This window comes from Heptranchias perlo, chromosome 11 (genome assembly GCF_035084215.1).
Source record: "Heptranchias perlo isolate sHepPer1 chromosome 11, sHepPer1.hap1, whole genome shotgun sequence".
NCBI classification, from domain to species: Eukaryota; Metazoa; Chordata; class Chondrichthyes; order Hexanchiformes; family Hexanchidae; genus Heptranchias; species Heptranchias perlo.
In genome coordinates this window covers 80,716,077-80,740,052 of record NC_090335.1, presented here as the reverse complement: position 1 = coordinate 80,740,052, position 23,976 = coordinate 80,716,077, and the positions used below count along the sequence as shown (strand labels likewise).

The following is a 23,976-nucleotide window of genomic DNA, read 5'->3' as shown; positions in this document are numbered from 1 at the left end:
CCTGCCCTGGGAGTGTTTGATGGGACAGTGTAGAGGAAGCTTTACTCTGTATCTAACCCGTGCTGTACCTGCCCTGGAAGTGTTTGATGGGACAGTGTAGAGGGAGCTTTACTCTGTATCTAACCTGTGCTGTACCTGCCCTGGGAGTGTTTGATGGGACAGTGTAGAGTGAGCTTTACTCTGTATCTAACCCTGTACCTGCCCTGGGAGTGTTTGATGGGACAGTTTAGAGGAAGCTTTACTCTGTATCTAACCCGTGCTGTACCTGCCCTGGAAGTGTTTGATGGGACAGTGTAGAGGGAGCTTTACTCTGTATCTAACCCGTGCTGTACCTGCCCTGGAAGTGTTTGATGGGACAGTGTAGAGGGAGCTTTACTCTGTATCTAACCTGTAATGTACCTGCCCTGGGAGTGTTTGAAGGGACAGTGTAGAGAACATAAGAACATAAGAACATAAGAAATTGGAGCAGGAGTAGGCCAATCGGCCCCTCGAGCCTGCTCCGCCATTCAATAAGATCATGGCTGATCTGATCCCAACCACAAATCTAAAGAACACAAGAAGTCGGAGCAGGACCCGGCCACATAGCCCCTGGGCCCTCTCCGCCACCCACAGGGCATTGACCGATCCGAACTCAGCTTCATGTCCAATTTCCTGCCCGCTCCCCATAACCCCTAATTCCCTTTACTTCTAGGAAACTGTCTATTTCTGTTTTAAATTTATCTAATGATGTAGCTTCCACAGCTTCCTGGGGCAGCAAATTCCACAGACCTACCACCCTCTGAGTGAAGAAGTTTCTCCTCATCTCAGTTTTGAAAGAGCAGCCCCTTATTCTAAGATTATGCCCCCTAGTTCTAGTTTCACCCATCTTTGGGAACATCCTTACTGCATCCACCCGATCAAGCCCCTTCACAATCTTATATGTTTCAATAAGATCGCCTCTCATTCTTCTGAACTCCAATGAGTAGAGTCCCAATCTACTCAACCTCTCCTCATATGTCCGCCCCCTCATCCCCGGGATTAACCGAGTGAACCTTCTTTGTACTGCCTCGAGAGCAAGTATGTCTTTTCTTAAGTACGGAGACCAAAACTGTATGCAGTATTCCAGGTGCGGTCTCACCAATACCCTATGTAACTGCAGCAATACCTCCCTGTTTTTATATTCTATCCCCCTAGCAATAAAAGCCAACATTCCGTTGGCTTTCTTGATCACCTGCTGCACGTGCATACCAACTTTTTGATTTTCTTGCACTAGGACCCCCAGATCCCTTTGTACTGCAGTACTTTCCAGTCTCTCGCCATTAAGAAAATAACTTGCTCTCTGATTTTTCCTGCCAAAGTGCATAACCTCACATTTTCCAATATTATATTGCATCTGCCAAATCTCCGCCCACTCACCCAGCCTGTCTATATCCCCTTGCAGGTTTTTTATGTCCTCCTCACTCTCTACTTTCCCTCCCATCTTTGTATCATCTGCAAATTTTGATATGTTGCACTCGGTCCCCTCCTCCAAATCGTTAATATAGATTGTAAAGAGTTGGGGACCCAGCACCGACCCCTGTGGAACACCACTGGTTACTGGTTGCCAGTCCGAAAATGAACCATTTATCCCAACTCTCTGCTTCCTGTTTGATAACCAATCCTCCACCCATGCCAGAATATTACCCCCAATCCCGTGATTTTTTTATCTTAGGTAATAATCTTTTATGTGGCACCTTGTCGAATGCCTTCTGGAAGTCTAAATACACTATGTCCACTGGTTCCCCTTTATCCACCCTATACGTTATATCCTCGAAGAACTCAAGCAAATTTGTCAGACATGACTTCCCCTTCATAAAGCCATGCTGACTTTGTCCTATTAAATTATGCTTATCGAAATGTTCCGTTACTGTCTCCTTAATAATAGACTCCAAAATTTTACCCACCACAGATGTTAAGCTAACTGGCCTATAATTTCCAGCCTTCTGCCTACTACCCTTTTTAAATAACGGTGTTACATTAGCAGTTTTCCAATCTGCCGGGACCTCTCCTGAGTCCAGGGAATTTTGGAAAACTATCACCAAAGCATCCACAATCCCTACTGCCACTTCCCTCAAGACCCTAGGATGGAAGCCATCAGGTCCAGGGGATTTATCCGCCTTGAGTCCCATTATTTTACTGAGTACCATCTCCTGAGTGATTTTAATCGTATTTAGCTCCTCCCCCCCCGAGAGTCCCCTGTTTGTCCAGTGTTGGGATATTCTTAGTGTCCTCTACTGTAAAGACTGAAACAAAATATTTGTTCAGCATTTTTGCCATCTCCATGTTTCCCACCATTAATTTCCCGGTCTCATCCTCTAAGGGACCTATGTTTGCCTTAGCCACCCTTTTTCTTTTTATATAACTATAGAAACTCTTGCTATCTGTTTTTATATTTTTTGCTAATTTCTTTTCATAATCTAACTTCCCTTTCTTAATCAATCCTTTCGTTACTTTTTGCTGTCTTTTGAAGAATTCCCAATCTTCTATCCTCCCACTAAGTTTGGCTACCTTATATGTCCTTGTTTTTAGTCGGATACTATCCATGATTTCTTTACTTAGCCACGGATGGCTGTCATTTCTTTTACACCCTTTTTTCCTCAGTGGAATATATTTATTTTGAAAGTTGTAAAATAACTCCCTAAATGAACACCACTGCTCATGTACCGTCTTACCCTTTAATCTATTTTCCCAGTCCACTTTAATCAATTCCGCTCTCATACCATCATAGTCTCCTTTATTCAAGCTCAGTACGCTTGATTGAGAATCAACCTTCTCATCCTCTAATTGGATATGGAATTCAACCATGTTGTGGTCGCTCGTTCCAAGGGGATCCTTAACTAGGACATTATTAATTAATCCTGACTCATTACACAGGACCAGGTCCAAGGTTGCCTGCCCCCTTGTAGGATCAGTTACATACTGCTCAAGAAATCCATCCCTGATGCACTCAATGAACTCGTCCTCAAGGCTGCTCTGCCCAGGGAGCTTTACTCTGTATCTAACCCATGCTGTACCTGCCCTGGGAATGTTTGATGGGACAGTGTAGAGGGAGCTTTACCCTGTGTCTAACCCGTGCTGTAACTGCCCTGGGAGTGTTTGAAGGGACAGTGTAGAGGGAGCTTTACTCTGTATCTAACCCTGTACCTGCCCTGGGAGTGTTTGATGGGGCAGTGCAGAGGGAGCTTTACTCTGTATCTAACCCTGTACCTGCCCTGGGAGTGTTTGATGGAGCAGTGTAGAGGGAGCTTTACTCTGTATCTAACCTGTGCTGTGCCTGCCCTGGGAGTGTTTGATGGCGCAGTGTCGAGGGAGCTTTACTCTGTATCTAACCCGTGCTGTACCTGCCCTGGGGGTGTTTGATGGGACAGTGTAGAGGGAGCTTTACTCTGTATCTAACCCGTGCTGTACCTGCCCTGGGAGTGTTTGATGGGACAGTGTAGAGGGAGCTTTACTCTGTATCTAACCCGTGCTGTACCTGCCCTGGGAGTGTTTGATGTGACAGTGTAGAGGGAGCTTTACTCTGTATCTAACCCGTGCTGTACCTGCCCTGGGAGTGTTTGATGGGACAGTGTAGAGGGAGCTTTACCCTGTGTCTAACCCGTGCTGTACCTGCCCTGGGAGTGTTTGAAGGGACAGTGCAGAGGGAGCTTTACTCTGTATCTAACCCTGTACCTGCCCTGGGAGTGTTTGATGGAGCAGTGTAGAGGGAGCTTTACTCTGTATCTAATCCTGTACCTGCCCTGGGAGTGTTTGATGGGGCAGTGCAGAGGGAGCTTTACTCTGTATCTAACCCTGTACCTGCCCTGGGAGTGTTTGATGGAGCAGTGTAGAGGGAGCTTTACTCTGTATCTAACCCGTGCTGTACCTGCCCTGGGAGTGTTTGATGGGACAGTGTAGAGGGAGCTTTACTCTGTATCTAACCCTGTACCTGCCCTGGGAGTGTTTGATGGGACAGTGTAGAGGGAGCTTTACTCTGTATCTAACCTGTGCTGTGCCTGCCCTGGGAGTGTTTGATGGGGCAGTGTAGAGGGAGCTTTACTCTGGATCTAACCCGTGCTGTACCTGCCCTGGGGGTGTGTGATGGGACAGTGTAGAGGGAGCTCTTCCCTGTGTCTAACCCGTGCTGTACCTGCCCTGGGAGTGTTTGAAGGGACAGTGTAGAGGGAGCTTTACTCTGTATCTAATCCTGTACCTGCCCTGGGAGTGTTTGATGGGGCAGTGTAGAGGGAGCTTTACTCTGCATCTAACCTGTGCTGTACCTGCCCTGGGAGTGTTTGATGGGGCAGTGTAGAGTGAGCTTTACTCTGTATCTAACCCTGTACCTGCCCTGGGAGTGTTTGATGGGACAGTGTAGAGGGAGCTTTACTCTGTATCTAACCCGTGCTGTACCTGCCCTGGAAGTGTTTGATGGGACAGTGTAGAGGGAGCTTTACTCTGTATCTAACCTGTAATGTACCTGCCCTGGGAGTGTTTGATGGGACAGTGTAGAGGGAGCTTTACTCTGTATCTAACCTGTGCTGTACCTGCCCTGGGAGTGTTTGATGGGACAGTGTAGAGGGAGCTTTACTCTGTATCTAACCCGTGCTGTACCTGCCCTGGAAGTGTTTGATGGAACAATGTAGAGGGAGCTTTACTCTGTATCTAACCTGTAATGTACCTGCCCTGGGAGTGTTTGATGGGACAGTGTAGAGGGAGCTTTACTCTGTATCTAACCTGTGCTGTACCTGCGCTGGGAATGTTTGATGGGACAGTGTAGAGTGAGCTTTACTCTGTATCTAACCCGTGCATGCAGCAGAGATACGTAAGGAACTGAAAACAATAAAAAGACACCTCACCAAGCAACACTGGAGAATCACTTTCAGCCAGTAAGACCTGAACAGACAGTGGAGTCTTGGTGGAGTCCGCCCGTGTTTTTGGTAAATCAACTTAACACAATTGGCACTTTAATATCAGAGTGAGCTCACTCCCAGAACTCCGGGTTCACTGATTGGGTCGTGTGGTCAGCGCATTGACTCTGAAAAAATTACTTTATATGGGAAAAGCAAAAAGAAAGACTTGCATTTCTAAGAACATAAGAAATAGGAGCAGGAGTAGGCCAATCGGCCCCTCGAGCCTGCTCCGCCATTCAATAAGATCATGGCTGATCTGATCCTAACCTCAAATCCAAATTCATGTCTAATTTCCTGCCGGCTCCCCGTAACCCCTAATTCCCTTTACTTCTAGGAAACTGTCTATTTCTGTTTTAAATTTATTTAATGATGTAGCTTCCACAGCTTCCTGGGGCAGCAAATTCCACAGACCTACTACCCTCTGAGTGAAGAAGTTTCTCCTCATCTCAGTTTTGAAAGAGCAGCCCCTTATTCTAAGATTATGCCCCCTAGTTCTAGTTTCACCCATCCTTGGGAACATCCTTACTGCATCCACCCAATCAAGCCCCTTCACAATCTTATATGTTTCAATAAGATCGCCTCTCATTCTTCTGAACTCCAATGAGTAGAGTCCCAATCTACTCAACCTCTCCTCATATGTCCGCCCCCTCATCCCCGGGATTAACCGAGTGAACCTTCTTTGTACTGCCTCGAGAGCAAGTATGTCTTTTCTTAAGTATGGACACCAAAACTGTATGCAGTATTCCAGGTGCGGTCTCACCAATACCTTATATAACTGCAGCAATACCTCCCTGTTTTTATATTCTATCCCCCTAGCAATAAAAGCCAACATTCCATTGGCCTTCTTGATCACCTGCTGCACCTGCATACTAACTTTTTGATTTTCTTGCACTAGGGCCCCCAGATCCCTTTGTACTGCAGTACTTTCCAGTTTCTCGCCATTAAGATAATAACTTGCTCTCTGATTTTTCCTGCCAAAGTGCATAACCTCACATTTTCCAATATTGTATTGCATCTGCCAAATCTCCGCCCACTCACCCAGCCTGTCTAAATCCCCCTGTTGGTTTTTTATGTCCTCCTCACTCTCTACTTTCCCTCCCATCTTTGTATCATCTGCAAACTTTGATATGTTACACTCGGTCCCCTCCTCCAAATCGTTAATATAGATTGTAAAGAGTTGGGGACCCAGCACCGACCCCTGCGGAACACCACTGGCTACTGGTTGCCAGTCCGAGAATGAACCATTATATAGCGCCTTTTACGACCTGAGGACGTCCCAAAGCTCTTTACAGCCAATGAGGTACTTTTTGAAGTAGTCACTGTTGTGATGTAGGAAACGGGGCAGCCAATTTGTGCACAGCAAGATCCCACAAACAGCTATGAGATAATGAGCAGATAATCTGTTTTTAGTGATGTTGGTTGAAGGATAAATATTGGCCCCAGGACACCGGGGAGAACTCCCCTGCTCTTCTTCGAAATAGTGGCCATGGGATCTTTTACCTGAGGACAGACAGGGCCTCGGTCTAACGTCTCACCTGAAAGGCGGCGCCTCCGACAGTTCAGTGTGAATTTTAACTCCCCGCTTTACTCTGGCCGCCACGTCGAGCCGGCAAATCGCGGTGGCAGGAACGTGCCCGTTACAAACAGTGGGGACTGTATCCCCGGAGGATATTCAGCAATAGGAACGGAGCAACCGATGCGAGATAGTGAGGGGTGACCCCGTCCCCCAACCCCGCCCCTAACCCCAACCAGCCCGCCACGACCCCACCCCCATATCGCCACCTCCATGACCCCGCCCCCTCCATGACCCCGCTACCCCTCCAGCCCCCTCCCCCACAACCCCGCCCCCCCCCCCCACCCACGACCCTGCCAGCCCACTACCCCGCTCCCCCACCCATGACCCCACCCCCTCATGATCCCGGCCCCGCACCCACGACCCCGCCCATGCACCCCCCCCCCCCACCGTGACCCTGCCCCCTCATGATCCCGACCTCCCCCCACCAACGACCCTGAACCCCCATGACCCCGCCCCCACTCCCGACTCCCTGCACCCCCCCCACCACCCCGCCTCGTACCTTGGTGTAACGGATCTGAAGGGACCCCGTCTCCTGCTGCTTGATCCGGGAGTCGTGGGTCGAGACCAAGATCCCGTCCTTCCTCCAGAGGACGGTTGGATGGGGGGAGCCGCTGACCAAACAACCAAGAGTCACCGTGCTGTCCACGGCAACCGTCTGATTGATGGGGCCCTGCCGAATGACGGGAGGAGGCCGGTCGGAAATCACTGCCACAAGAAGAAGAGGACGAAGGGATTAACTTTTTAACAAATGGAAGCAATTTTTTTTATTTTAAAAGGAAAAATAAACCTTTCGGAAAGAGAGAGAGAGAGAGAGCAATCACACATACAGGCCTCTAATTACAGGACTAATTGTTACTGGTGCATCCCTGTCGAAGAAAATGTGAAACATCTGGTGAGGAATCTCCCCCCAGACTGCGGGCTAATAATGAACAGACACACAGCTGCACTCTGCATGGAGGCAACGAAGGCAGGCTCAGGCCTACCAGGATTGGTCAGGCCTTTCCCCTTCAGTACCCCAGAGAAGAGCAAGGCAGATAATTGGAGAGAATGTTCCAGAAGATACTGGCTCGATGACGGCAACAACAACAATTTGCATTTATATAGCGCCTTTAAGGTAGGAAAAGCGACCCAAGGCACTTCACTGAAACGTAATCAGACAAAAATGGCCACTGCATTCTCGTCCCCTAAACCTCTTCCCCTTCGCTTGGTCGGGAGTCCAGGAGGTAACCTGCTCCGGTATTGGGGGTAACTTGTCCCGGTGTTGGGGGTAACCTGCCCCGGTATTGGGGTTAACCTGCTCCGGTATTGGGGTTAACCTGCCCCGGTATTGGGGTTAACCTGCTCCGGTATTGGGGGTAACCTGCCCCGCTATTGGGGTTAACCTGCTCCGGTATTGGGATTAACCTGCTCCGGTATTGGGGGTAACCTGCCCCGGTATTGGGGGTAACCTGCTCCGATATTGGGGTTAGCCTGCTCCGGTATTGGGGGTAATCTGCTCCGGAATTGGGGGTAACCTGTCCCGGTATTGGGGGTAACCTGCTCCGGTATTGGGGGTAACCTGTCCCGGTATTGGGGGTAACCTGTCCCGGTATTGGGGGTAACCTGCCCTCTGTTCCTGGGTGTTTGGCAGAATTACCTCATGCACTGAGCCCTCTCCAGAGTCATTACCTCATCTTTGACCCCTGCAGGCCGAGTTGAAATTGGTTCACCAAAGCAAGATGTCAAGGGGAGTAAGAGGAGTGTCGATGGCCTGTTGTTAATAATAACCCCTCACCTCCACTCCCATTCTAAGTACTTGAGGAAGCATCCAGGTCAATGAACCACAAGCATTAACTCATTGCAACTGCAGTCAGAGTGCTACAAGGCAAGGGATCATTGCGACAAAGAGACGGTGCAGATAAACACGCTCCTCTTGAGAAAGAAGGGAGCAGGGCAGTGGTATTGATTTTGGATCAGTCTCATAAAGAGCCTGCATACTCATGATGGGCCGAATGGCTTCCTACAGCCGAATGGCTTCCTTCCTTCTATGAAGTTCTGGGCACCGCACCTCAGGAAGGATATATTGGCCTTGGAGGGGGTGCAGCGCAGATTCACCAGAATGATACCGGGGCTAAAAGGGTTAAATTACGAGGACAGGTTGCAGAGACTAGGCTTGTATTCCCTCGAGTGTAGAAGATTAAGGGGTGATCTAATCGAGGTGTTTAAGATGATTAAAGGATTTGATAGGGTAGATAGAGAGAAACTATTTCCTCTGGTGGGGGGAGTCCAGAACAAGGGGGCAGAACCTTAAAATTAGAGCCAGGCCGTTCAGGGGTGATGTCAGGAAGCACTTCTTCACACAAAGGGGAGTGGGAATCTGGAACTCTCTCCCCCAAAAAGCTGTTGAGGCTGGGGGTCAATTGAAAATTTCAAAACTGAGTTTGATAGATTTTTGTTGGGTGAGGGGATTAAGGGTTACGGAACCAAGGCGGGTCGATAAAGTTAGGATACAGATCAGCTGTGATCTAATTGAATGGCGGAACAGGCTCGAGGGGCTGAATGGCCTCCTTCTGTTCCTGTGGTTCTATAGAAACACTAAAATCTTTGTCCTCCTTCCAGAACGAACGATGACTGTCTTCCCATTAGAATTGTTTAACAACCACCTGAACAGGCAGAAAGACCTCAGTTTACATCGAATGTACAGCACAGGAACAGGCCATTCGGCCCAACTGGTCCATGCCGGTGTTTATGCTCCACACGAGCCTCCTCCCTCCCTACTTCATCTCACCCTATCAGCATATCCTTCTATTCCTTTCTCCCTCATGTGTTTATCGAGCTTCCCCTTAAATGTATCTACACTATTCACCTCAACTACTCCTTGTGGGAGCGAGTTCCACATTCTCACCACTCTCTGGGTAAAGAAGTTTCTCCTGAATTCCCTATTGGATTTATTAATGACTATCTTATAATTATGAGCCCTGGTTTTGGTCTCCCCCACAAGTGGAAACATCTTCTCCACGTCTACCGTATCATAATCTTAACGACTCTATCTCAGCCTTCTCTTTCCTAGAGAAAAGAGCCCCAGCCTGTTCAGCCTTTCCTGATAGTTATAACCTCTCACTTCTGGTATCGTCCTTGTGATTTTTTTTGCACCTTCTCCAATGCCTCAGTTTAGAGTCTGGGGACAGCACCTCTGGCGATGCTGCACTCCCCTCAGAAGCAAATCTCAGCACGAGGCATGAACCCACAACCTCCTGAATCAGAGGCGAATAACTCAACCAACACCTTAGTTTAAAGTGAAGGTGGAAAAGCAGGGTACAGGACGGGACTGAGATCAGGGAAAATCAGACAGGCTTGTTGGACCTTAACCTCTAATTTCTTATATGAAAAAATCCTTGTCAAATTACCATCAGTCACTTCCAAGAAGGCCTTGGTGATGACACTCCCAGCCACGTTGAGCGCTTGGCAGCTGTAGTAACCGACATCAGACCTCTGGGCATTGGTGATGGTGAGGTCTCCCACCTGGGACACTGAGAATCTGCTGGAAGGTTCCGGAGGCTGGTAGGAGAAAAGCAGATTCTGAAACAAAAGAGAAAGAGGCAGAAAGAAAATTAAATGGCGAAACAGCGATTGGGGGCCAGACTGAGGGGACTGTCCCCACCTCAATCCTGCCGATTGCCCTGGGATACCGATTGGTGGTGTTCCCAGTGCGACTACTGGGTGTCCCTTTAATGGGCCCTGTCGGAGAGGGTAGATGAGGGAATCCTCTCTCCCAGAGGAGCTAATCCTGATTAAGGTGCAGTTCTTCCGGGTGTCCTCTGACAGGGGCTGCTGTTTGTGTGTGAGCCCCAGGCAGTGAATGTCAGATGACTATTCAACCATGGGGGGCACTCGCCAAACATGATCCTCATATGACGTGCGTACACACACACACACACGCACACACCTTCACCCTTATACATGCATGTGGACACGGGTGATCAAGCACGCACACATGCTTGCACTTATACACGGGCATGCACACACACGCAGGCACATACACACGCATGCACATACACACGCATGCAGTCAAGCAAGCACACGCACATAGGCGCACACACACACACACGCACAGGACCACTGGAAACCCCAGTCCAGAGCGCCAAGTGAATCTCCCCCACTCTCCCCCGCCTGAGATCAGCTCACTCAGTTCCGACAGGGGACGGGGTCTGAGGCCCCTCCGGGAGTCTCAGTCTCCGACGGGATGCTGCCTTTTCCCACCGAGCCGTCAGTTGAGAAGATTTATTCCCAGAGGGCTTCCGCTGGCGGTAAGGACCCGGCGCGAGGAGACTCGGGAAATCCCAGACCCAGTCCTCAACTCCCCCAACTTTCCCGTGAAACCAGCAATGGGACGTGGGAAACGGAATCAGCCATCCCCTCCCCTCCCCTCCCTATCGACCGCGCATCCCCCTCCCCCTCCCCCTCCCCTCCCTATCGACCGCGCATCCCCCTCCCCCTCCCCTCCCTATCGACCGCGCATCCCCCTCCCCCTCCCCCTCCCTATCGACCGCGCTACCCCTCCCCCTCCCCTCCCTATTGACCGCGCTACCCCTCCCCCTCCCCCTCCCCCTCCCTATCGACCGCGCTACCCCTCCCCCTCCCCCTCCCCTCCCTATTGACCGCGCTACCCCTCCCCCTCCCCTCCCTATCGACCGCGCATCCCCTTCCCCCTCCCCCTCCCCCTCCCTATCGACCGCGCTACCCCTCCCCTCCCCTCCCTATTGACCGCGCTACCCCTCCCCCTCCCCTCCCTATCGACCGCGCCTCCCCTTCCCCCTCCCCCTCCCCTCCCTATCGACCGCGCATCCCCCTCCCCCTCCCCCTCCCCTCCCTATCGACCGCGCTACCCCTCCCCCTCCCCCTCCCTATCGACCGCGCTACCCCTCCCCTCCCCTCCCTATTGACCGCGCTACCCCTCCCCCTCCCCTCCCTATCGACCGCGCCTCCCCTTCCCCCTCCCCCTCCCCTCCCTATCGACCGCGCATCCCCCTCCCCCTCCCCCTCCCCTCCCTATCGACCGCGCTACCCTCCCTCTCCCCTCCCTATCGACCGCGCATCCCCCTCCCCTCCCTATTTACCGCGCATCCCCCTCCCCCTCCCCTCCCTATCGACCGCGCATCCCCCTCCCCCTCCCCCTCCCTATCGACCGCGCTACCCCTCCCCCTCCCCTCCCTATCGACCGCGCTACCCCTCCCCCTCCCCTCGCCGCAACACGTCACCGGATGGTTCCGGGCGCGCAGAACGCCCGCTGGAAGCCGATCGCCTCCGGGCACCCACCTGGCTGCCCTCCCTCTGCCAGAAAATGGCAGGCTGGGGGTTCCCACTCGCCTCGCACATGAAGGTGACAGTCCGACCGACCGCCACCACCTGGTCCCGTGGTTTCACCGCAAACTGCGGGGGAGCTGGTGAGGGCAGAGAGGAGAAAAAAAAGAGCAGGGATTACCGCAGGAAGCCATCAACGGTTACACCATAGAATCACAGACTGGTATGGCACAGAAGGAGGCCATTCGGCCCATCGTGCCCGTGCCGGCTCTTTGAAAGAAATTAGTCCCACTCCCCCTGCTCTTTCCCTCATTGCCCTGCAAATTTTTCCCCTTCAAGTATTTATCCAATTCCCTTTTGAAAGTTATTATTGAATCTGCTTCCACCGCCCTTTCAGGCAGCGCATTCCAGATCAGAACAACTCGCTGCGTAAAAAAAAATTCTCCTCATCTATTTAAATAAAGTCTCGCTGGTTTGTATACGCTCGACATCTTGATGAACCTACTCAGCTAATTCCATTGTTTCTTTTCATTCAGTTTTATTTCCCTCAGTCCCCAGTTCCGATGTTTAAAATTCCCATCTTATTTTTTAAAAAGAAGTTAATCCGCCAGCAATAAAACCACAGAATCCTAAATACTTGTGAGAGAGAGAGATACATAGAGCTGCACGGTAATCCTGTGGGTTGCACAGAGGTGGTCCGAACATTGTGAGCCGTGCAGGATGTTTAATTAAACGAGGAACACACAGGAGTTTATTGTAAGACTATCAGGGGCCCTTAATTCAGCCTCGAGACTTCCAGGAACTCTCCCTTCTCCTCTGCTGAGCTGCACACATGCAATACACTGAGCTGACTAGACTTGGCTTTAAGGCGGAAAGGGTCTCACATGTATTTGTTACATGTCCCAACATCAGCATCATGCACAGGCTCAGTCCTGGAGGTAAATTCCCGTGTCTAAAACACATGCACTCTGGAAGTCCCTTTGACGGTTCACCCCGACTATCAGGTTAGAATCATAAAAGTTTACAACATGGAAACAGGCCCTTCGGCCCAACATGTCCATGTCGCCCAGTTTATACCACTAAGCTAGTCCCAGTTGCCTGCACTTGGCCCATATCCCTCTATACCCATCTTACCCATGTAACTGCCCAAATGCTTTTTAAAAGACAAAATTGTACCCGCCTCTACTACTGCCTCTGGCAGCTCGTTCCAGACACTCACCACCCTTTGAGTGAAAAAATTGCCCCTCTGGACCCTTTTGTATCTCTCCCCTCTCACCTTAAATCTATGCCCCCTCGTTATAGACTCCCCTACCTTTGGGAAAAGATTTTGACTATCGACCTTATCTATGCCCCTCATTATTTTATAGACTTCTATAAGATCACCCCTTAACCTCCTACTCTCCAGGGAAAAAAGTCCCAGTCTGTCTAACCTCTCCCTATAAGTCAAACCATCAAGTCCCGGTAGCATCCTAGTAAATCTTTTCTGCACTCTTTCTAGTTTAATAATATCCTTTCTATAATAGGGTGACCAGAACTGTACACAGTTGGAGTTTGATAGAACATTCAGCAACTGCTCAGCATGATGGAAGTGATTGTTTTCCAACAACAGCTGTTCATAGAGAATGATACAGCACAGAAGGAGGCCATTCGGCCCATCGTGCCCGTGCCGGCTCTTTGAAAGAGCTGTCCAATTAGTCCCACTCCCCTGTCTTTCCCCATAGCCCTGCAAATTTTTCCCCTTCAAGTATTTATCCGATTCCCTTTTGAAAGTTATTATTGAATCTGCTTCCACCGCCCTTTCAGGCAGCGCATTCCAGATCAGAACAACTCGCTGCGTAAAATAAAATTCTCCTCATCTCCCCCTCTGGTTCTTTTGCCAATTACCTTAAATCTGTGTCCTCTGGTTACCGACCCTCCTGCCACTGGAAACAGTTTCTCCTTACTTACTCTATCAAAACCCTTCATAATTTTGAACACATCGATTAAATCTCCCCTTTAACCTTCTCTGCTCTAAGGAGAACAATCTCAGCTTCTCCAGACTCTGCATGTAACTGAAGTCCCTCACCCCTGGCTCGACTCGGATCATCCCATCAGAAACAGTCCATTATCTCACACTCCTTTATTTCCAGCTGTTTACTGGTGATTCGGAACGAGAAACATTGTGTAGAAATTTCCCTTTCTCCCCTCTCCCCACAGGAGACAAGAAAAACAGCAAGTGCTACAAGGGAACCATGTTTGCACAGCGCTCAACTCTGGCCCCTTACAATGATGTTGGTGAAGGGAACACTGAGTGAAGTCCAGGACTGAGAAACACCAGTAACTCCACAGCTCTCTCTGTAAAGTATTTAGCATTATGGGACAATTTTGAACTCATTAATTTCATCTTCAATTGGTGTTAAATCAGGAAGCAAACTCTGATCTATTCCTCACTCATCATCCACTTTCCAGTGATCAGGAGTAAGTATCAGCTGTGGCTCAGTGGGTAGCACCCTTACCTACAGAATTAGACGATCATGGGTTCAAATCCCACTCCTGAGACCTGAGCACAAAATCCAGGCTGCCAGTACTGAGGGAGTGCTGCACTGTCAGAGGGTCAGTACTGAGGGGGTGCTGCACTGTCGGAGGGTCGGTATTGAGGGAGCGCTGCACTGTCGGAGGGTCAGTACTGAGGGAGCGCTGCACTGTCAGAGGGGCAGTACTGAGGGAGCGCTGCACTGTCAGACGGTCAGTACTGAGGGAGTGCTGCACTGTCGGAGGGTCAGTACTGAGGGAGTGCTGCACTGTCGGAGGGTCAGTACTGAGGGAGTGCTGCATTGTCAGAGGGTCAGTACTGAGGGAGTGCTGCACTGTTGGAGGGTCAGTACTGAGGGAGCGCTGCACTGTCGGAGGGTCAGTACTGAGGGAGTGCTGCACTGTCGGAGGGTCAGTACTGAGGGAGCGCTGCACTGTCGGAGGGTCAGTACTGAGGGAGTGCTGCACTGTCGGAGGGTCAGTACTGAGGGAGTGCTGCACAGTTGGAGGTGCCACCTTTTGTTAAACCGAGGCCCCGTCTACTCTCTTGGGTGGATGTAAAAGATCCCATGGCCGCTATTTTGAAGAAGAGCAGGGGAGTTCTCCCCAGTGTCCTGGGCCAATATTTATCCCTCAACCAACATCACTAAAAAACAGATTATCTGGTCATTATCTCATTGCTGTTTGTGGGATCTTGCTGTGTGCAAATTAGCTGCCGCGTTTCCTACATTACAACAGTGACTACACTTCAAAAAGTACTTCACTGGCTGTAAAGCGTTTTGGGACGTACTGAGGTCATTAAAGGTGCTATAGAAATACAAGTTCCTTTCTTTCTATGTCATTTAGGGACCAACGCCGCTTATCAAACTATCCCAGTTGAGAAGTTTTTAAATTCCTCCACCACAGCATTATCAATCGGCCAACCTCATGCCCACTCAAGTTACTCAAGGTCTCGCCTAAAATCCTTCAATTACCTCATTCCTTTTCGAAACCTGTGGAGAAATTTAGTGACGTAAGACATATTTTTACCTTCGCTCTTGGTTCAACATTACCCATACTCAGTTTTTTTTTTAAACTTCCTTCTGCCTCTCGCAGTTGCCAGTGACAACGGAAGCATGTAAGCACGGGTTGGTTGGTTGATGGAGGATGGGGGGATTTGGATGGGTGTGAGACTGTGACTGTGGATCCCTGTCAGCATGAATTGCAGAGAATGACGGATGAGATGTCAACTTACCAACTGACCCAACTAGAACAACAAAAAAAAAAGATAATAATAAATGAAAATAGGATGAATCAAACAGTATCAACAACAATGCAAAAACTGAGCAGCAGTGCCACTTCAGGCCAGCTTTATACGTGAAGCATATTTCATATTATTCATATGTGGGCGTCACCGGCAAGGCTGGCATTTATTGCCCACCTCCAAACACCCTGAGAAGGTGGTGGTGGGCCGCCTTCTTGAACCGCCACGTAGCTGTTTTGATACAACTGAGGGGTTTACCAGGCCACTTTAGAGGGCAGTTAAGAGACAAATAAGTTGGTGTGGGGACTGGAGTCACCTATAGGCCCAGACCGGGTAAGGACGGCAGGTTTCCCTCCCTAAAGGGCATCAGTGAACCGGTTGGGTTTTTACGACAATCCGACAGCTTCGCGGTCACTTATATTGATTTTTTTTAAAAATCTGAATTTAAATTCTCAAATGTGGGATGTGAACTCACGTTCCCTAGATTAATTAGTCTAGTAATGTAACCACTACACTACGCTACCCCAAACAGTCTGCCAAGGCCCTCATTTCACATCTGTCAGCTTATGTGTAGTCTTAACAGAGTTATCTGGAGACTGGGTTCAGTTCTGGGTCCCGCCCCTCAGGAAGGATATATTGGCCTTGGAGGGGGTGCAGCGCAGATTCACCAGAATGATACCGGGGATAAAAGGGTTAAATTATGAGGACAGGTTGCAGAGACTAGGCTTGTATTCCCTCGAGTATAGAAGATTAAGGGGTGATCTAATCGAGGTGTTTAAGATGATTAAAGGATTTGATAGGGTCGATAGAGAGAAACTATTTCCTCTGGTGGGGGGAGTCCAGAACAAGGGGGCAGAACCTTAAAATTAGAGCCAGGCCGTTCAGGGGTGATGTCAGGAAGCACTTCTTCACACAAAGGGGAGTGGAAATCTGGAACTCTCTCCCCCCAAAAAGCTGTGGAAACTTTCAAGACTGAGACTGATAGATATTTGTTGGGTGAGGATATTTAGGGTTCTGGAACCAAGGTGGTTAAATAAATTTTTGGTGAATATCAGCCATGATCTAACTGAATGGGAGAACAGGCGCGAGGGGCTGAATGGCCTCCTCCCATTCCTATGTTCCGCTGCGTTCAACTATTTTGCTATGACTCAACCTCCAGGCTCAGATATGAAGGACAACCAAGGTGGGTGACAGACCAGAGGACATCTGCTCCCCCCTCCTGATCTGTAACCCCAGAGAGACTCAGCACCTTCTCTGGGGAAGGGGGAGATATTAAATATAAGTGGAACATGCAATCATTCTGAAGAGGTTTGCTGACTGATTTCTGCACCGAGCGTTACTTTTCCATTTCCGTACTGGGCGCCCTCCGGGTCAGATTTCCCGTTTAGTGTTAAGTTGCCAGTTATTGCTGAACTTGGGGCAATTTTGTGTTGTGTCGAACACGGGTTGAGATGTGTAAGGTGCAAACAGGATTGAGTTGCCCGGACCTCACGGGCTGGATTGTCAGGGGACTCGCAGGCCCATTGGTTCACAGGCTGAAGCTCGGGCATGTATAATTGGGCAAGCGAGAGGTGGCACTGACACATCAAACAAAAATCAAAAAGGGTAACTGTAATGGTTATGAGACAGAGGTGCCCTTTCTTTCGCTGGCCACGCACTGTTTGTAGCACTTAGAATAACGAGCCCTCAATCCCCTTTGATCGATGTCTGTTCAGGCTAGCCCCAGCATGCCCTGTAAACTAAAGTTAATACAAGCTTCTCTCTGAGGCCGCAGCAATCTGATAAGCATGCAGCTCGTTTCTGTAACATGATTTTAAGGCTTGCAATCCTATTGTCGCTGAAGAATAGACATAAATTGGCTGGAACCATCATGGTTAATGATTGCAGCCAGATGAATTTAAAAGAGAGCGTGTGTGTGTTTTTCCATGTGTTGTTTTTATGTGTGTGCTGTTTGTGCGTCCGTGTTCTGTCTGTATCCTATGTACGTGTGTGTTTTGTGTTTGTGTTAGTGTATCTTTGTGTGTGCGTGTTCTTTATGTGTGTATGTTGTGTGTGTTGTTTGTGTGCGACTTTGTGCGTATTGTGTTTTGTGTTTGCGTGTGTAGGTTTGTGTTTGCGTGCATGTGTTTTGTATTTGAGCGTGTGTGTGTTTTGTGTTGGTGTGTTTTGTGTTTGCGAGTGTTTTCTATTTGCATGTATGTGCGTTTTGTATTTGTGTGTATGTGTCTTTTGTGTTTGCGTGTGGGTGTTTTGTGTTTGCAAGTGTGTTTTCTGTTTGCGTGTATGTACGTTTTGTACTTGCGTATATGTGTTTTGCGTTTGCCTGTGTGTATTTTGTGTTCGCATTTGTATGTGTTTTGTGTTTGCTTGTGTGCATTTTGCCTTTGGATGTGAGTGTTTTGTGTTCAAAGAATCATAGAAAGGTTACAGCGCGGAAGGAGGCCATTCAGCCCATCGAGTCCGTGCCGGCTCTATGCAAGAGCAATCCAGCTAGTCCCACTCTCCGTAGCCCTGCAAATTTTTTCCTTTCAAGTACTTATCCAGTTCCCTTTTGAAGGCCATGATTGAATCTGCCTCCACCACCCCCTCGGGCAGTGCATTCCAGATCCTAACCACTCGCTGTGTAAAAAAGTTTTTCCTCATGTCACCTTTGGTTCTTTTGCCAATCACCTTAAATCCATGCCCTCTGGTTCTTGACCCTTCCACCAATGGGAACAGTTTCTCTCTATCTACTCTGTCCAGACCCTTCATGATTTTGAACACCTCTATCAAATCTCCTCGCAACCATCTCTGTTCCTAGGAGAACAACCCCAGTTTCTCCAGTCTATCCACGTAACTGAAGTCCCTCATCCCTGGAACCATTCCAGTAAATCTCTTCTGCACCCTCTCTAAGGCATTCACATCATTCCTAAAGTGCGATGCCCAGAACTGGACACAATGCTCCAGTTGTGGCCAATCCAGTGTTTTATAAAGGTTCATCATAACTTCCATACTTTTATACTCTATGCCTCTATTTATAAAGCCCAGGATCCTGTATGCTTTTTAACCGCTTTCTCAACCTGCCCTGCCATCTTAAGAACATAAGAACATAAGAAATTGGAGCAGGAGTAGGCCAATCGGCCCCTCGAGCCTGCTCCGCCATTCAATAAGATCATGGCTGATCTTCAACGATTTGTGTACATATACCCCCAGATCTCTCTGTTCCTGTGCCCCTTTTACAATTGTGCCCTCTAGTTTATATTGCCTCTCCTCATTCTTCCTACCGAAATGTATCACTTCGCATTTTGCTGTGTTAAATTTCATCTGCCACGTGTCCACCCATGCCACCAGCCTGTCGATATCCTCTTGAAGTCTATCACTATCCTCCTCACTGTTCACTACACTTCCAGGTTTTGTGTCATCTGCAAATTTTGAAATTGTGCCCTGTACACCCAAGTCCACGTCATTAATATATATCAAAAAAAGCAGTGGTCCCAGCACTGACCCCTGGGGAACACCACTGTACACCTCCCTCCAGTCCAAAAAACAACTGTTCACCACTATTCCCTGTTTCCTGTCAATTAGCCAATTCTGTATCCATGCTGCTACTGCCCCCTTTATTCCATGGGTTTCAATCTTGACGATAAGCCTACCATGCGGCACTTTATCAAACGCCTTTTGAAAGTCCATATACACCACATCAACTGCATAATCCTCATCGACCCTCTCTGTTACCTCATCATTTGTGTTTGTGTGTGCGTTGTGCGTTTGAACATAGGAACAGGAGTAGGCCATTCAGCCCCTCGTGCCTGCTCCGCCATTTGATAAGATCATGGCTGATCTGTGATCTAACTCCATATACCTGCCTTTGGCCCATATCCCTTAATACCTTTGGTTGCCAAAAAGCTATCTATCTCAGATCTAAATTTAGTAATTGAGCTAGTATCAATTGCCGTTTGCGGAAGAGAGTTCCAAACTTCTACCACCCTTTGTGTGTAGAAATGTTTTCTAATCTCACTCCTGAAAGGTCTGGCTCTAATTTTTAGACTGTGCCCCCTACTCCTAGAATCCCCAACCAGCGGAAATAGTTTCTCTCCATCCACCCTATCTGTTCCCCTTAATATCTTATAAACTTCGATCAGATCACCCCTTAACCTTTGAAACTCCAGAGAATACAACCCCAATTTGTGTAATCTCTCCTCGTAACTTAACCCTTGAAGTCCAGGTATTATTCTAGTAAACCTACACTGCACTCCCTCCAAGGCCAATATGTCCTTCCGAAGGTGCAGTGCCCAGAACTGCTCACAGTACTCCAGGTGCGGTCTAACCAGGGTTTTGTATAGTTTGCGTGTGTGCGGTGGCGTGAGTGCGTTTTGCGTTGGTGTGTGCGTTTTTACTGCGAAGCCTCAATTTCCTGATCCCTCCGGAAGCTCCTGCTCTCGAACCTTGGTGGGGGGCACTGCCTAACCTAGTGCAGACTTCACCTGACGAAGGAGCAAAGCTCCGAAAGCTTGTGATTTCAAATAAAGCTGTTGGACTATAACCTGGTGTTGTGTGACTCCTTACGTTTAACCTAGTGCAGGTTATGGAGCGAAAGGAGGCTCCTGGCCTCCTGCAGGACCAGATTTTTGTATCGTCTTTCAATTCTTTTTTGAAGTTTTAAATTCAGCGCACTGATGATTCATGGACAAAATGTGTTGCAAGAGTTTAAACCAGGGCCCTCGCTGACCCCTAGTGGCTCTGCTTGTATTCACCATGTGGTGTGGAACAGAGCCATACAACCAAGATGAGTCCAGTTTCACTCCCAGGAATTAGCTCATGCCCAGCTGGTTTTTCTCCTCCCTAACCCAGCGACACTGAGGACAAATGCAGCACCTCCCTGTCAGCCCACCCACCCTCCTCTCCTCCACCCCTCCACCCTGACTGAGATCAGGAACTTTCCCTCTGCATGGCTCAGTACCACACAAGTTACTGAGCCAAGTTACTGGGACAATGGAGGAGCTCGAAGATAACTGTTAAAGAATGAGTGGCGGAGAAAGAAACGGCACCTCATGCATTGAGAAGGAAACACAGAGATCAACATCATCGTCAAACATTGTAATGAACAACAATACAATACAGTTACACTTAGTCGCTATCCAAATCTGGGGGACTCAATCCTTCATTTGTAGCATAAACTGGCTGTGATTTGAAAGAGATAGAATGGTTAAAATGGGACTAATTGCTGTCATTGGATAGATTTATTTCAGAAAATAATATTTTAGGATACAGTATATGAGTAATTTGACGTGTGGTGAGTGTAACAGGCTCGGGAGGAACAGGTGACTCTGGACCTATGGTTCCCAAAGCTCTCCCCCCACTGGGAGTTTTCCTCACCTCATGTCTGGGTCTGCTGCAGACTCATTGATAGAGATTAATTGCAATGATTAGTGAACAGCTCCATTATCCTTGTAACATTTGACGACCAGGAAGGTAAAAGGTGAACTAGATGGATCTTGGTCTTTTCTTGTCCAGCAATTCCTACGTTCCAAAGTCTCCCTCTCTTCACCCTCCCCAAGTAGAACAGTTAAAATGGAACTGATGGCCGTCATTGTCCACCCCCCCCCTCCACCCCGTTAACTGTTAAATCCTAAAATCTCTGCGCTCCTCCAATTCTGGCCTCTTGCGCATCCCCGATTTTAATCGCTCCACCATTGGCGGCCGTGCCTTCAGCTGCCTCGGCCCTAAGCTCTGGAATTCCCTCCCTAAACCTCTCCACCTCTCTACCTCTCCCTCCTCCTTTAAGACGCTCCTTAAAACCTACCTCTTTGACCAAGCTTTTGGTCACCTGTCCTAATATCTCCTTTTCTGGCTCGGTATCAAATTTTGTTTGATAATCGCTCCTGTGAAGGAGCCCTGGGACGTTTTACCACATTAAAGGCGCGAAATGAATGCAAGTTGTTGTTGTAGTTGATACAAAAGCGATTCTGGTACAGCCACCCATCTCTGCTTCTTTACCAGGGAGCGAGACCTGATCGGAGAGGGGAGCTGAAGGTGGGTTTAAAATTAATTCAAGTTCCAGAACTGCCAATCGCACTCTCTGGATTATCCGTCTGGGCCTCTGGGATGACTCGTCCAGTAACATGATCACTGCACCGCCGTTCCCAGTACTTGTGGAGGAGTCTGTAACCTCGAAGTCAAGGCCCATTTGTTCTCAGTGAGCCAATGTACAAGCTACGACACTGTGGAGCCAACTCCAGAGGAGGTGTGGTACAGGTAAACTGCGAATATTTTCAAGTCAGCTCCCAGGAATGGAATGAATTGTTTATGTATTTGGGTCTCGATCCTATCAGGTTTTTGGATCTAAGGCCTTGTGTATTCTCAAGGGTCAAAGTTATCAGTCAGTCAAACTTGTTATGTCTCATTTCCTTTGAGAGGAATAGAGGAAGCAATAAATAAACATACAAATAAATCTCTGGAAAACACAAAAACATTTACATAGCATTACGGCATTCCCTCCGACTGAGGAGGGAGTAGGCCGTGAAGCCTTAGTGAAAACCAAACGGCTCGTGTTCAGAGTTTGAGATGCAGACTGGGACTTAGATCAACAACAACCTGCATTTATTTTGCGCCTTTGATGCAGCAAAACGTCCCAAGGCGCTTCACAGGAGCGATCATCAAACAAAATTTAACATCGAGCCACATAAGGAGATATTAGGACAGGTGACCAAAAGCTTGGTCAAAGAGGTAGGTTTTGAGGAGTGTCTCAAAGGAGGAGAGAGAGGGGGAGAGGGGGAGAGGTTTAGGGAGGGAATTCCAGAGCTTAGGGCCGAGGCAGCTGAATGCACGGCTGCCAATGGTGGAGCGATTAAAAGCAGGGATACGCAAGAGGCCAGAATTGGAGGAGCGCAGAGATCTCGGGGGGTTGTAGTGCGGGAGGAGGTTACAGAGATCTCGGGGGGTTGTAGTGCGGGAGGAGGTTACAGAGATCTCAGAGGGTTGTGGGGCTGGAGGAGGTTACAGAGATCTCGGAGGATTGTGGGGCTGGAGGAGGTTACAGAGATCTCGGGGGGTTGTAGGGCTGGAGGAGGTTACAGAGATCTCGGGGGGTTGTGGGGCTGGAGGAGGTTACAGAGATCTCGGAGGGTTGTGGGGCTGGAGGAGGTTACAGAGATCTCGGGGGGTTGTAGTGCTGGAGGAGGTTACAGAGATCTCGGGGGGTTGTAGTGCTGGAGGAGGTTACAGAGATCTCGGGGGGTTGTGGGGCTGGAGGAGGTTACAGAGATCTCGGGGGGTTGTGGGGCTGGAGGAGGTTACAGAGATCTCAGAGGGTTGTAGTGCTGGAGGAGGTTACAGAGATCTCGGAGGGTTGTAGTGCTGGAGGGGGTTACAGAGATCTCGGAGGGTTGTAGTGCTGGAGGAGGTTACAGAGATCTCGGAGAGTTGTGGGGCTGGAGGAGGTTACAGAGATCTCGGAGGGTTGTGGGGCTGGAGGAGGTTACAGAGATCTCGGAGGGTTGTGGGGCTGGAGGAGGTTACAGAGATCTCGGGGGGTTGTGGGGCTGGAGCAGGTTACAGAGATCTCGGGGGGTTGTAGTGCTGGAGGAGGTTACAGAGATCTCGGGGGGCTGTAGTGCTGGAGGAGGTTACCAGAATGCAGTGAACCATCCATACGTGGCTGCTCTCTGGTCATCTCTGTGCTCTTGGCCCTGGCACCTCCCCGGTGTGGATTGCCAAAGCTCCCCAATTTGGGGAGGAAGAACCACCGGCACTGACCTGTGTCTCTGGTGATGGGGGGAGAATTTGCACATTTCGGGGGTGGTTTTGCAGTGCTACGCTCACAGTGGGGAACACCGGGCGGTGGGAGCACAGGATGGAGACAGGGTGTGACGTGAGAGACTCTGCAACCTACACTCATCTAACGAGGATCGAGCCGGGACAGGGTCGGCAGTCACTGCTCTAAACATTACAAGGCTGTGGCACTGAGGCTAAGGGATTGGTGTCAGTGGAATATTCCACACATACACAAGTGTATACACATACACACACATGCACATGGACTCACACACACACACACACACACAGGTGTATACACACATGCACAAGATTATACACACACATACACAAATGTATACACGCACACATGCACAAGTGTATATACACGCACACGTATGCACAGGGATGCACAAACTCACACATACACACCCACATGCACACACACACACATGCATGCACACAGATGTGTACACATATTTATTTGCTATTGGGATGTGGGCGTCGCTGGCGAGGCCGGCATTTATTGCCCATCCATAATTGCCCTTGAGACGGTGGTGGTGAGCCGCCTTCTTGAACCGCTGCAGTCCGTGTGGTGATGGTTCTCCCACAGTGCTGTTAGGAAGGGAGTTCCAGGATTTTGACCCAGCGACAATGAAGGAACGGTGATATATTTCCGAGTCGGGATGGTGTGTGACTTGGAGGGGAACGTGCAGGTGGTGTTGTTC

The 23,976-nt window shown here is 49.2% G+C and overlaps 1 protein-coding gene across 5 annotated transcripts in view; it reads right to left on the bottom strand.

Annotated features, from left to right (window-relative positions):
- Positions 1-23,976, bottom strand: part of robo1 (roundabout, axon guidance receptor, homolog 1 (Drosophila)) — a 359,932-nt gene that overhangs the window by 120,290 nt on the left and 215,666 nt on the right. For all 5 annotated transcript variants that reach the window (XM_067993416.1, XM_067993419.1, XM_067993420.1 and 2 more), the window contains exons 7-9: positions 11,779-11,903; positions 9,870-10,041; positions 6,983-7,188 (exon numbers count right to left, since the gene is read on the bottom strand). In XM_067993416.1, coding sequence (XP_067849517.1) covers positions 6,983-7,188; positions 9,870-10,041; positions 11,779-11,903 — 503 coding nt within the window. The remainder of the gene's footprint in view (positions 1-6,982; positions 7,189-9,869; positions 10,042-11,778; positions 11,904-23,976) is intronic.